Genomic DNA, 12,797 nt, shown 5'->3' with positions numbered 1-12,797 from the left:
ACCTCACAGGGGCGAGCCGCTATGAGAACACGGATAAACTCCCTCTGAGCAAACTCCTCCCCCCAGACATGCCATCCCTTTCTAGAATTTAGTAAACTTAGGAAGGGTCACGGTTCCCAAGAGTTAACCAGCACTTCACCTCTATAAGCCTTGTTCCTCTCCAGGCAAATGTCTTCCCTTTTGATTTATTGGGGGTGGGGGGTGAGGAGGAAAGTATTACTCAAAACTCTCGGTCACGTCAACCGGAATATAGAAAAAGACGACCCACTAGGAATTAAACTGAAGCCAGAATTTCGGAGCAAGCTCCAGTCCCCTATTCCAGACGGAGAGGGAAATGCTGTCTGGCTGGGAGGGACCGCTAATGAGGAAAGGCGAGCGCCTCGCTGCGGGGGCTTCCAGGCTCCAGAAATAGATAATTAAGAGGCAGCCCTCACAGGGCTCCCAAGAGCAGGGAGGGAGGTTAGGACAGAGCCGGAGGCGGGGTTCCGGGGCGCGGGCTGTGGAAGACCTCTGGGGGTGGGCAGGCTCCAGGAGCGTGCTCGAGAGCCCCCCCCCCCCGCATCCTCCCCCACCGGGAACCCCGCTGGGGCTGTCTGGGCTGGGAGGGGTGGGGCAGAGTTACTGGCGGCCCGGGCCTCACCTGTCCACCACGAAAGCAGACGCATTGTGGCTCACGGAGGCCGAGTGCAGCGCCCACCGGCCGCTGGGCAGCTCGCGGGTCTGGACGGTGTAGTAACGCACGGGGGACAGTCCATCGCTTCCCGGCTCCCAACACAGCAGCACGCTGCGTGCCTTCACGTCCTCCTGCTGCACCACCGGCTTGCTGGGGGGCTGGGGGCGGTCTGGGAGGTGGCGGAGGGGGACAGGAGCAGGGAAGTCAGCCAGGAAGGGGGTGGGGGTGAGCTTTTTCAAGGAAGAGAAGGAGGTGCTCTGGGCTCAGGCCTGATGCCGGCGGCCCCATCCCCTTTCTGTGCACACAGGTCCCAACAGCTAGCACCCGTGGTTCTGTAGCTCCTCGTCCACGACCTGTCCTCAGGCCATTAGAGGCCCATGTGCCTGGGAACTTAGATCTCCCGCGGGCAGCCCAGCCAGGGACTGGCAGGGAGGAGGTCCGCACACCCAGCTCCTTTGTCGCCCGCCTGCCCCAGCGCTGAGATGGGGCCTGCGCCGTCCCTGCTTGCGTGGGACGGAGCCCACGCTTCCCTCGGTGGGGCTCTGCCGGATGCCCTGCCCACGCCTGGCCTCCTCGCTGCCCCAGGCCCTCCTGCCGGGGTTCGCGGCCTCAGCACTCTGGCACTCGGGGCGGCCGATTCTGTGTTATGGGGCCGTCCTACGCGCTGCAGGGTGTTAGCAGCATCCTGGCCTCCACCCCCTAGATGCCAGTCACAGCTCCCTCTTAGTTGTGACAACTCAAATGTCTCCAGATGCTGCCCCGTGTTCCCCGGGGGGCGAAGCAGCTCCTGGTTGAGAACCGCTGTCTACTGGTTTTTCCGGGGAACACTGTCTTAACGAACCACTTTCATTGGAATCGGGGTGTCAGCCTGCTTCAGGGGAGCTTGACCTCCGGTGAGGCACCGGCTCAGGGCCACAGGCCCATGGCACCCGGGGCTCCACGCTACAGCCCCACCCGCCACCCACCTGGACACCATCTTTGTTGAGGGCAGGGGAGAAGAGAAGGAAGCTCGTCTCACCAACCCTCCCTCTTCGGAAAACCAGTAGCTGAGGCAAAGCAGGCTCCTTGGGAGGGGGACTCCCAGCCCAGCTTCTGGAAGTCCACGAGAGCCCTTGCGGACCCTGACCCCAGAGATCTCAGCCCGCTTGCCACTCCAGATCAGGGCAATGCGGCTCTTAACTGGCTGATTCCCAGGCACCCACGAGGTCAGGGTGGGGACACCTGCGTTGGGACCCCCTCCTCCGCCCCCGCCTTGGCTGCCCCCAGGTCTCCCCAGCCCCAGTGGGCAGTCACCTCTCTTCTCGGTGGTCACCACCAAGGCCTCTGCGGCCTCTCCCCAGCCCTTGCGGGTCTGGGCCGTGATGCGGAACAGGTAGACGGACTCTGGCTTGAGGCCGGTGGCCGTGTACTGGCGGGCACTGGGTGTCAGCACCTCCACGGTGGCCGTGTTGGCCGTGGTGGCGTTGAGCCGGTGTGTGACCTGGTAGGCTGCGGGAAGGAAGGACATGGGCTGTGCTGGGGGGGCAGGGCAGTTGCCCCCGGTGCCCCGGGAAAGGTCGAAGTCAGTCCTCCCTGGGTCACCGCAGTGTCTGCACTTGAGCTCCCCTGGCTGTGGTTCGTCAGCTTGGAGCCCTCTTGGTCATTCTTGTGTCCTCAGATGCCATGTGGAGAGTGTGGCTGTGGGGGGCACTCCCTCTGTGAGGGTCACAGAGTCCATGAACCCCATGGCAGCCTCAGGTGAGGGGGACAGGGGCTCAGAGGGGCCAGAGCACCTTCTAGGAAGTGACTGAGCTGGAATTCCAGCCCGTCTGTCTAAGTCCAAGGCGCCTGCCCCTCCCGGCCTCCACTCTGCCTTCTGAGGAGCGGCCTCCCTCCAGGGCAGGCACTGCGGGCCGCCAGCTCTGAGAGCCTGCACCTGGCACAGGTAGTGCCCGCCATGGTTTCGCAGGTGAGGGGGCTGAGGCTGTGAGAGAGCCGGCTTGCTCCAGTTCAACCCCGTGAACCTTCCCCCGAGGGGCTGCGTGCGTGTGCGTGTGTGTGTGTGTGTGTGTGTGTGTGTGTGCATGTCTGTGTGTGTGTTAGGGGAGGATCCTTGAATATGAAATGATGCTTCTGATTGCCAGGCTCCCTCTGTGCCTTAGGTGGGACTGGCTGTGCTGAGCTGGCCAGTGCGCCCTCACCTGGCCGCACTTAGGAATCGCAGCTGAGGTTTACCAGATGGCCAGTCACCTGGCGTTGGGGAGCATTTAGGAACTTGTACTTGGTCCTTGAGGAAACTCAACCTTGACCATGCCCTCCAAACGATATTTCTAGTGGGAGAAATAAGACTCAAAATCCTTCTTGAGGAGACGTGGACGCTTCCCGGGCCTAGTCTCCCCCTGGCCTCCTCCTACCTGTAGCCAGGGCACCGGAGAGGGTAGAGGCTTACCAAGAATGATGCCGTTGGGGGTAGTGGGGGGCTGCCAGATCAGTCGCACGGACGTGGTCCTCACCTCTGGGAACAGGATGCCCATGGGTGGTCCCGGGACTGGAGGGGACAAAGGAGAAGCAGGTGGCCGCACAGCTACCGCTCAGCCCCAGCCCCACCCCCACCCCCGGTCCGGCTCCAGCAGAGCAGGTGGGCAGGCTGCGGGGGAAGGGCACACTCAGCTCAATGATCTGTGGAGTGAGACTCTGTGCCTGACACTGCGATCCAACACGGGACACAAAGATGCTATCAGGGAGGTTTCTGTCCTCAAAAACGGGCATTATTTGGCAGGAACCAGAAGGGACCAGGCTCCAGTTCCTTTGGCTCAGTGTCCGTGTATGCGTGCACACATAGATACGTGCAGGGTTGCCCTCAGAACTGGGCAATGGGGCCTTGTCCCGGGTCTGTGCTTTAGAAGGCACCACTCTGACTTCCTTCCACCCATAGGGTGAGGTGGCCACAGGGCCTACCCTGAGCCTGAAACACTCCTTTTCCAGGGTCTGCATGGGCCCGTTCCCCAGGTCCACCCTCCAGACTTGCACCTCCGGACTGAGGGATGGCCGGCGGGGGGGCAACTGTTTGGAGCATGTGGACAGAGACTGATTACCATGTGTCAGGGGAGAGAGGGGAAGGGAACAGGGCAGAGGGGAGGATGGCTGGGGGCGGGCAACTCTTCCTGTGCTGCCTCATCCCAACAGACAATCCCCCAAAGTCTGAGATTTCTAGACTTGAACTTGGCCTTCCCGGTCAAGGCAGGAGGGTCAAACATACTGAGTTTAACAGATCATTAGCTTGATTTATAACTTTAGAATACGTGGACATATGGTGTTTGCGCTCCCTTTTGCTCTCTTGTCTGCACCCCAGCAATGTTTGTGGTGGGCAGTCGGAGTACGTGTGTGGGGGGAGGGGAGGGAGCCAAGGACCTGTCGGTCAGTCTTTGATGGAAAGTTCTGCTGCAGGGATGAATGCCTGGAGCCCTGCTGGCATTGCTCTTTTGCCAATGGGACCGGGAGGCTCGTGCCCGGGAAAAAGCGAGCCTCTTCCTTGCACAGACCTTTACTCCAAGTGCACCTGCCCCAGGCAAAACCCAAATCAAAACGGGTGCCAAGTCTCTATTCTGTGCGCTTGTCCCAGAGAGCATGCAAGAGACTGAATCCGATGCCAAACTGTCCTTGCCTTCCCCTTCTTCCTCAGGGACGCACAGTCTGGGACATGTATCCCCTTGCAGTGGGTTGGTGGCCCTCGGTGACCTGTCCCCCACAGGAGAAGCCTGACGCCATGGTTCCCTTTGGGGCAAAGTGTGAGCCCGGAGGGGCAGGGCCGGGCAGGCAGGAGGAAGGGGAGCTCCCAGCCTCCCCAGGCACACAGGGAAACTCACCATCATCCAGCGTCCGCTCCAGGATGGGAGGGTGGCTGGGGCTGCCATCCCCGATGCGCGTGAAGGCTAGCACCTGGACCTCATAGAGCACGTATTTGCCCAAGCCCGTGAGCTGGGCGCTGCGTGACGAGTTCCCTTCCACCAGCCAGAACCGGGGCTGGGAATCTGAGTCCTTCTCCTTATACATCACCTGCCAGAGCACAGTGCAGGGGGTGAGGGCCTGGGCTCTGGGTCCTGCGTGCTAGCACCTTCCCCACGTCTCATCCCCGGAGTGAGGCAGGCAGGATAGAGCTGCTGGACCCTGGGCTCCTCGGAGTGGCTCCCTGCACAGAGCTTTACTCAAAGTGAACATGAGGGGCATGGGCTACGGTGGAGCTTGGGCTCTGGGAGAGCAGGGGACACAAAGATGCACGGGGCCAGGCAGCTGGAAGGTTCCTTAGAGAGCACTCAGCTAGGAAAACAGGCCCAGAGAAGGGGCATGACTGGCACGAGGTCACACAGCCAGCAATGGGGGGGGCACAGACATCAAGCCACGTCTCCCAACCTGTGGGCCAAGGCTGAACCCTGCGGCTAGGCGCAGCTTTGGGAGCAGTTCTAGAAGATGATGGGAACTGAGCCTGTGGGCTGAGCAAGGCTGGGGCAGCCAGTGGGGCCTCCTGGGGGCTGTGGGGATGGGTGGGTGGGGGCTTCCCCAAGGACCTGGGCCGCCCTGGAAGCCTCCAGCCCCGCGGGAGGACTCCTTGGTTGCTGTGCTGCCCGGAGCACAGACGCCGGGAGCTCCTGGGCATCCATTCCAGAAGGCGGAGACGTGGGCCCCAGGGGTCATGAGCACAGGGCACCTTGGATGGGGATGCGGGCAACCTTGGAGCCAGGACTCACCTTGTAGCCCAGCACGAGCCCATTGCGGTCGGCCTCAGGGATCTCACTCCAGCGCACCAGCATGCTGCTGGAGGTCGTGGCCAGGGCAGACACGTTGGTGGGGCCAGAGGATGGGACTGAGGGGGAGAGGGAGCAGAGGGAAGGAGCTCAGGACCCGGTCGGCACTACAGGGGAAGGAGGTGTGACACCCTGTCCCCAGTAGCAAATTATCCTGCAGTGATTCCGGGTGGCTCTAGAACATCGCAGATGCTGCTTCTGGTTTCAGAGGAGCCTCCCTGTTATCCTCTGCTCGGGCCAATGGGAGGATGAGCCCCCATTTCCTGTCTGCACGGCAGTGAGGGGTGGGGAGGGGCCGGGATGGGAGGGGACGTCCTTCAAAAGGGGCTGGGAAAAAGCCTCAGAGTGGTGAACCACATGTGGATGCAGGAGGGCTGCCTGAAGGCTGGGGGCTCATGTTCTGTGGGTGACCCCTTGCCAGGGTCCCGTGAGCTGCTGGTTCTGCTTCTGGAATGTTCTGAGAGCTGATCCAACCTCCCCATCTCTGCTTCTTTTAGGCGCTACTGGGTACCAGGGTTAAAGGTGAGGGCACAAAGACACGGGCAGTTTGCAGGGAAAGACCTCCTGGCTAACCTGCAGGGGTGGGGATTTCCCCAGCCCCCCGATTTTGGGAGCAGTGGGAATATGCTGGGGGACACGGCAACAAGGTCAGGCACTCTGCCGGGATGTTGAGCATGAACAGGAAACTGAGTCTGGGCTTATTCCGAACAATAGCTCCAGCCTTTGTGCCCTTGGAAGGCCGTGAGGGCAGAGAGACAAAGGTGGGGGAATCCCCGCCACAGGCTGCGGGGCCCGGGGGGGGGGCGCTGGTACAAAGGCCGCAGTACCTGACTCCCGGGTCCTGCCCATCACCATCTGGCTCCAGGGCCCGCTCCCAATGGCGTTGAAGGCCTGGACCTGGACGCGGTACTCTGTCCACTCCTCCAGGTCTTCGATGGTGTACTCACGCTCCACGCGGTCCTGGACCACATGGCTCAGTGTCTTGCCATGGCCATCTGCCCGGCTGTATTTGATCTTGTAGCCCACTGACTCGGGGTTCCCGTTGTATTCCATCTCCGGGAGAGGCTGCAGGAAGAAAGGGGTGGCAGAGCGGCCCTGAGGCCAGGCCTGCCCCGTGCAGGGAACTATCTGGCTTGTGCACCCTCTTCTAGGGAGCCCCACAGGATTATCATACCCACCGTCCAAGCTGTCTGTGCCCATGTGAGGTGCTCTCGCCAGGTGGGCCTTAGAATGTGTGAGTCTTTATTCCTGGAGGCTTCCCCCCGCCGCCCCGTCTCCCTGCCTGTCTGTGCCAAGCTCCCAGGAGAGGCGGCATCCGTTCTCGTGCACAGGGCAAAGTCAGTACCCGGCCGGGGCACTCAGACTGAAGAGAAGACCCACAAACCTGTCTGTCCAACAGGCCGATGAGCACAGCGCCTCTGGCCTCAGCTGTCTCTACCACTTAACTCCCTCGCTTCGGCTGCCAACACACATTTACTTAATTGCCTCTAACATGCCGGCTCCCAGGTCCTGCCCGCCGCCCTTGGAGAAGCAAGCGTTAGGGGCACAGCGGCTCGGGCATGGATGGAGTGAGTACTAGTCACTGGCAGCAGCCCTTCCCGCAGGAGGCCTGAATCTCTCCGGCCGCATGTTCAACCACCTCCTTCTGGGGAGTTTCAGCCAAGAGAAAAGACAGATCCCTTTCCTAGGCGCCTGGGGCTGTGGCTGCTGGCTCAAGGTCGTTTGGATGAACCTGGGCAGTGTTGGTAAGCAGTGGGGGTGTGTGCATGTTGGGGGGACCTGTGGTCTGGAGCAGGTGGGAGCCGAGGACTCCGCCTTCGGATTCTCTCCAAAGAAGAGGTGCCCTGGGCCCTCACCTCCCTGCCGTTCTGCATCCCCGGGCACGGTTCACAGGCTCCCCACATTCTGACCCCACTTCCTCCCGTTCCTCGGTCTCTGCCTCACTCCCTGCACACTCACTGCCTCCTGTTAGCACAGACACTTAGTGAAGCCAACCAGAGACCATTAGGACAGCAATCAATGGGCCCGGAGTGCACGCTTCCTTACCTGCTAGGGAAAGGTAACAGGCCGTGCACCATTACGTGGGACTGGAGGTGCCCGGGGCCCTGTGCGGTGCACCAATTGCCTTTTTATTCCTCCTCCAGCCCCCCTGGGCCTCAGTCAGTCTCTAGTCTTTTAGTGTTTGGAAACCTTAAAGTGAACTGCAGGAGGAAGGCAGGGAGCCGGCCCGGAGGGGGCCAGAGCTTAGGTGGGAAGGGGCCAAGCGAGCAGTAACAGGGGCTGCACATGCCGGGGCGGGGGGGCTGCCCGTGGGGCGTGGGGCCCCTGAGCTGGATGGAAAGACAGCTCTGCTCAGTGCCGGCCCCTGGGAGGGGACTCATAATCACGAACTACTGTATGTCCATGAGCTCCTTCTACCAGGCGTCCAGCTAAGTGAAAGGGGGAAAGGGCTTTCCAGTCAATCCCACAGAGTGGCGTTTTGCAAATTGTGTTTTGTGCAAGTGGTAAGAGATCTCAGGTGGAAACAAAACCAAGTCGTGCGTGGCCAGACCGGCCGGTGAAGCGGGGTCAGGCAGGCTCTTCCCAGCACTAAGGAGAGGAGCCGGGCTGCGGGGTGCTGTCCCCCACATTCATTTGTGTCAGAAGTCCTGTACGTGCCTAGCACCTCTTGGATGGCTGCTGTGTGGGGCAGTAGCCGGGAAAACGCTGTCCTGGGGAGAACGGCATCGGGGAGACACGTTTTCTCCTGATCCCTGGAAGATGGGGCTGCAATGTGCTCCATGGTTAGGGCTGTGGATTCTGGGGGAACAGACTCCCCGGGTTGGGAAACTGAGCCCTGCTGTTAACTAGAGGATAGGGGAGGATGTTGGCAGGGGCGGGTGGGTGGGACTTGGGACAGTGATTTGACTGCTTTCTGCCTCAGTTTCCCCATCTGTAAAGTAGGGACCAGGATCACTCTGCTGTCACAAGCCTGTGGAGAGGGTTCTGGGCCTGACTTTGATTAAAGCGCTCAGAACTGTGCCTGGCAGAAGAAACCGCCAGGATGTTCGTATTATTACCTTGTGCAGGGTCACCTGGGGTAACGGCCCTTGACATGCAACCCTGACCTGGAGGGGTGGTCTCCCGCACCTGCCCCGCAACCTTAGAAATGACCCTTCACTCTCTGACTTGGTGCAAGGGACGACTTACATCTGAACCCCAGGCCTACCACTTGGGAGCTGTGTGGCCATGGGCGAGTGCCTAACTTCTCTGATCCTCAGTTTCCTTGGCTGTAAATTGGGGTCGCAATGTGCCCTTTGCAGGATGACCAGGAGGATTAAATGGAAGAAAACATAAACTGCTTGGCACCTGGCAACACTCACTGAACAGCGTTTCTTAGTTCCTTCTTACAGAAGGTATTTGTTCATTTGGCTAAGATTGATTATCAGGCACCTTAAAGGTGCTAGGTGTAAGGAAAAGAGAAGGGAGCTGTGGGTATTCTGGTGACCGCCCCCTTTGATGTGGCCCCCTTGGAGGCAATGACCGTGGCAGGGTGACAAGGACCAAGGAGCCATCCCACCCCCAATGCTCTCATGGGAGCCTCACCATCCAGCGGAGCCACAGGCTGGTCTCACTGGCTGTGCGCAGGGTCACGTTGGCAGGGGCCATGTCAGGGGGTGCCTGGAGGGTCTGGATCTTTCTAGAAGGCTGGCTGGGTGGGCTAGTGCCCACGATGTTCACTTGGCGCATTCGGAAGCTGGGGTGGGGGAAGGAAGCGAGCAAGGTGATGAGGGCAGGACCGCAGGGCCAATGGCCATCTGGGTCTGGGCAGCCCCCCGCATTCGGCCCTGTTACCTGTAGTAGGTGAAGGGGTTGAGTTCGGGCACCTCCATAGAACGGGCGTCAGGCTCGTTGGTGAGCTGGTGAACCAGCAGCCACTCCTCTCCCTCCCCAACCACGCCTACCTAGAAAAGGGAGACGCTCTTAGACCTGCTCAGCTTGTGGGGCTGAGATGTCCTGTGCCCCAGGTTCTCAGAGGTAAAGTCCTGCCCATGAAGGTCTTGATTCCATCCTGGGGCTCACCTGGAGAGCCCCAAATGGGGTCACCACCTTTCCAGGCCCTGAAAATGACTTTGAGCCTGACCCTGAGCTGTCTTGCGTAGAATCTGGTGGAATGCTTGCTAGAAACCCATGCCAGGGCCCTGCCCTAGACTGAGCCCATCAGAATCCCTGGGGGTGGTACCCAGGCATCTGGGTATTTACCAAGCTCCCCAGGGGATTCTGAACACCCTGGCATGCTTCTCAAATCCCAGCTTCATCAGAATCTGAATTTCTGGGGGTATGGCCCAAGTGTTAGAACTGATGGACGCTCCCCGGGGGCAGCCAAAGTAGAAACTCGCCACTTCTGGGGCTGTGGGCGGCAGCTGTGTACTTCTCCAGGCTGGTCAGTCCCTGCCCGACCCACGGGGACTGGTGTGTGTGTGTGTGTGTGTGTGTGTGTGTGTGTGTGCGCGTGCATGTGTGTATGCGTGTATGTGCATGTGTGCATGCGTGTGCACACAGTGGTCAGGTGAAGTGGAGGCAGAACTGGGAACGGTGGGCATTTTTGGGATATTTGGCCACATGACAGTTGCCTATGAAAATCCCCACAGGTGTGAACACACGTATGGTTCGCTCTCAAGTGCATGGCCATGCCCACGTCCAGGACGCAGGCTGCGTGGGCTGTGGGGCCCCCGGCAGCAGGGTTTACCTGAGCCTCCACCAGCCAGCGGGAGATGGAGGTTTTCCCATCATAGCCCGGCCTGAACTGCAAGGTCACGGAGCGGGGGCCGATGTTGGAAATGCCCAGGTTGGTGGGGGCCCCTGGGAGTTCTGGAAAACGGGGTGGGAGAAGAGATCCGTTGAGGACGAGGTCCTTCCACATAGACTCGGCCTCTGGGTGGGGGGCTATGTCACTCTTCTACAAGTTTGGTAGGAGGAGCTGGGCTGAGGCTTCCACCCTCCGAGTCAGTCTTCTTCCTGCATCCACAGCTTTCTGTGTCCAGACCAGGGGGCTGAGGGGCAGGCTCGGGGGCTGGGAGGGCCTCCCAGGGCCACAGGGAGGTTGGAACAGGGCACAGGGGCTGGGCATGCAAGGGCTTCCCAAAGGAATCTTCCTCTCCGTCCACACACATAGCTCCTTTCAGCCCTCCCAAACCCAATCATGGCTGAGGAAGATCAGAAGGAGAGCTGGGTCGGGGAGGGAGCCCCTCATTTCTGACCAGGAACCTTGGGATTCAGGATGAACAGAAAGAGTATAGATTCTGGAAGTCAGACTGTCTTGAGCTGGAATCTAACCCCATTGCTTCCATGCTGTGTGTCTTTGGGCAAGTCACCTAACCTTTCTGTGCCACAGTGTCCTCCTCAGTCAAATGGTGATGGTAATATCGCTGACCTCAGGGTCGTCGTGAAGACTAACTGAATTGATGTAGATCTAGCACTTAGCTTCAGGCACAAATATGTGTTGGTGTTATTATCAGTTGTGGTTGACTGAGTCAGCTCGGGTGTCTCAGCCATCTCGGCAGCAGAGTGGGGGGCGCAGATCGAGGGATTCTGGCTGGGTCCCATAAGCATAGACTTACAGACCCAGCCAGGACCATGTGGTTATCTAATCCACCTCCTATAGATACAGATGGGGAAACTGAGGCACAGAGGGGCCATTTGACTTGCTTGAGGTCACAGAGCTTGGCAGAAGCAGGGCTGAGAGTACATCTCAGCTTGCTCTTTATACCAGGTTTAAGATGATTGCCACCTTATTTTACCCTTTCCCAACCAACACTTCCACCGGCTGGAATCCCATTTGGACTTTCTGGGAGATAGTGAGAATTCTTCCCCTGAATCAGAGATACTATTGCTCGATGCAGAACCTGGTGTGGCATGGAGGTGGATGAGACGGGGGGCGGCGGGGAGGGTCCTCTGGGGGACTCTGCTTTTCTGAGAGCCATGGGAGGAAGCAGCAGTGGGTCCACTGAGCCTCCATCCAGAGACCTGGGATCATGAGACGTAAGCCTGCTCTGGGGGAAGCTCAAGGGACCATGGACCCAAGGCAGGGGAGAGCTCAGGGGGGAAGAAAGCCAGTATTCCTGAGAAAAAGGGAAGCCCCTTGGTCAGGAGGAAGACCACAAGAGGCCAGGAGTCTTGCCCTGCGAGTGGGCACCCACCTGGAGGCACCCCGGAGGAGATGGTTGACGCAGACACCTGGCCCTGGCCCTTGGCGGTCATGGCAGCCACCTCGATGGTGTAGGTGGTGAGCGCAGTGAGGCCCGTGACGCGGTATTCCAGGGTCACGTTGGGCAGGTAGTGGGTCACGCGGGTGTTGGTTCGGTTATACTCCTCCCAGGAGATCCGGTACCCTGGGGAGAGGCCCCAGTTGTGAGTGAGCTTAGCTGTGACCAAACGCTGGCTTTGGCTCTTCTGCTCTGCTTCTCCCTTTTTCACTAGTCTGGGTTGGGAGCAGTGGGGCCGAGGGAGCTGGGAACCTCATGCCTGTGGCCCCAGGTATAACTTGGGTGGGATGCCCCTGTTGGGTGGGGACTGTAGGAGGGAGCAAGTCATTATGGTGGGTGCTTGAGGCCTGCGGTGGAGGACCTGGGACGTGCTACAGAGCAGAGGGGCTGAGAACCTCCTCTGAGCACGTTCTAAGAAAGGGTGGCTTGCTGGGAGGCTTTGGATGAACATCAGTCAACAGGATGGACTGGACGACCCTGTCTCGCCCCTGGGCTCAGGAACGCCCACCTGTCACCCTTACCTGTGAGGATGCCATTCTTCTCTCCTGGCTCTTGCCAGCTGACCTTCAGCGAGGTGTCCAGAATTTCACTGAAGCTCAGGTGTCCCACAGGACCAGGCACTGTACCCCAAAAGGGTCCCCCCCCCGACCCAATGCATGTTAGAGCCAGAGAGAGACCACTGTCTGCAAGACAGCCCGCAGTGCTCCAGGGGCACCCCAGGATGGGAGACAAGGCTGGGATCGCCCCGTATGTGGAGCGCTCAGTCTGGCTCTTGGGTGGGTGGGTGGTAAGGGGGGCAGGGACACAGGGCCTGGGTGGTGCCTACCGTCTTCATGGGTGCGCACCAGCTGGGGGGTGCTTCGAGGCCCATCGCCGGGAGTGGTGAAGCACAGCACAGAGGTGAAGTACTCGGTGAACTTCTTCAGGCCAGACATGAAGCCCACGTGGATGCTGTCTTGAAAGTTGGGCCGGGCAGTCACCATGGTAACCTCCTCTTCCTGCTCCGGCTCCCAGGCAATCAGCTGGGGAGAGGCCAGCAATTCAGGCAGGGCAGCAAGAATGTTCCAGAAGAGGCCGAGCGCTCTCCCACAGTCTGGG

At 59.9% G+C, this 12,797-nt stretch overlaps 1 protein-coding gene across 1 annotated transcript in view; it reads right to left on the bottom strand.

Annotated features, from left to right (window-relative positions):
- The window catches only part of SDK2 (sidekick cell adhesion molecule 2), a 133,413-nt gene that overhangs the window by 37,321 nt on the left and 83,295 nt on the right, over window positions 1-12,797 (bottom strand). Inside the window, exons 19-30 of the mRNA XM_028112733.2 lie at window positions 12,526-12,721; window positions 12,221-12,319; window positions 11,634-11,825; window positions 10,184-10,305; window positions 9,289-9,398; window positions 9,040-9,190; window positions 6,282-6,519; window positions 5,398-5,513; window positions 4,519-4,708; window positions 3,102-3,200; window positions 1,967-2,161; window positions 641-842 (exon numbers count right to left, since the gene is read on the bottom strand). Of these exons, the coding sequence (XP_027968534.2) occupies window positions 641-842; window positions 1,967-2,161; window positions 3,102-3,200; window positions 4,519-4,708; window positions 5,398-5,513; window positions 6,282-6,519; window positions 9,040-9,190; window positions 9,289-9,398; window positions 10,184-10,305; window positions 11,634-11,825; window positions 12,221-12,319; window positions 12,526-12,721 (1,910 nt within the window). The remainder of the gene's footprint in view (window positions 1-640; window positions 843-1,966; window positions 2,162-3,101; window positions 3,201-4,518; window positions 4,709-5,397; window positions 5,514-6,281; window positions 6,520-9,039; window positions 9,191-9,288; window positions 9,399-10,183; window positions 10,306-11,633; window positions 11,826-12,220; window positions 12,320-12,525; window positions 12,722-12,797) is intronic.

This window comes from Eumetopias jubatus, unplaced genomic scaffold (genome assembly GCF_037043125.1).
Source record: "Eumetopias jubatus isolate StellerSeaLion01/CBP00866 unplaced genomic scaffold, mEumJub1_p1.0 scaffold_10, whole genome shotgun sequence".
NCBI lineage: Eukaryota > Metazoa > Chordata > Mammalia > Carnivora > Otariidae > Eumetopias > Eumetopias jubatus.
The sequence above is the reverse complement of the archived record's forward strand: the minus strand, read 5'-3'. Positions and strand labels throughout refer to the sequence as shown.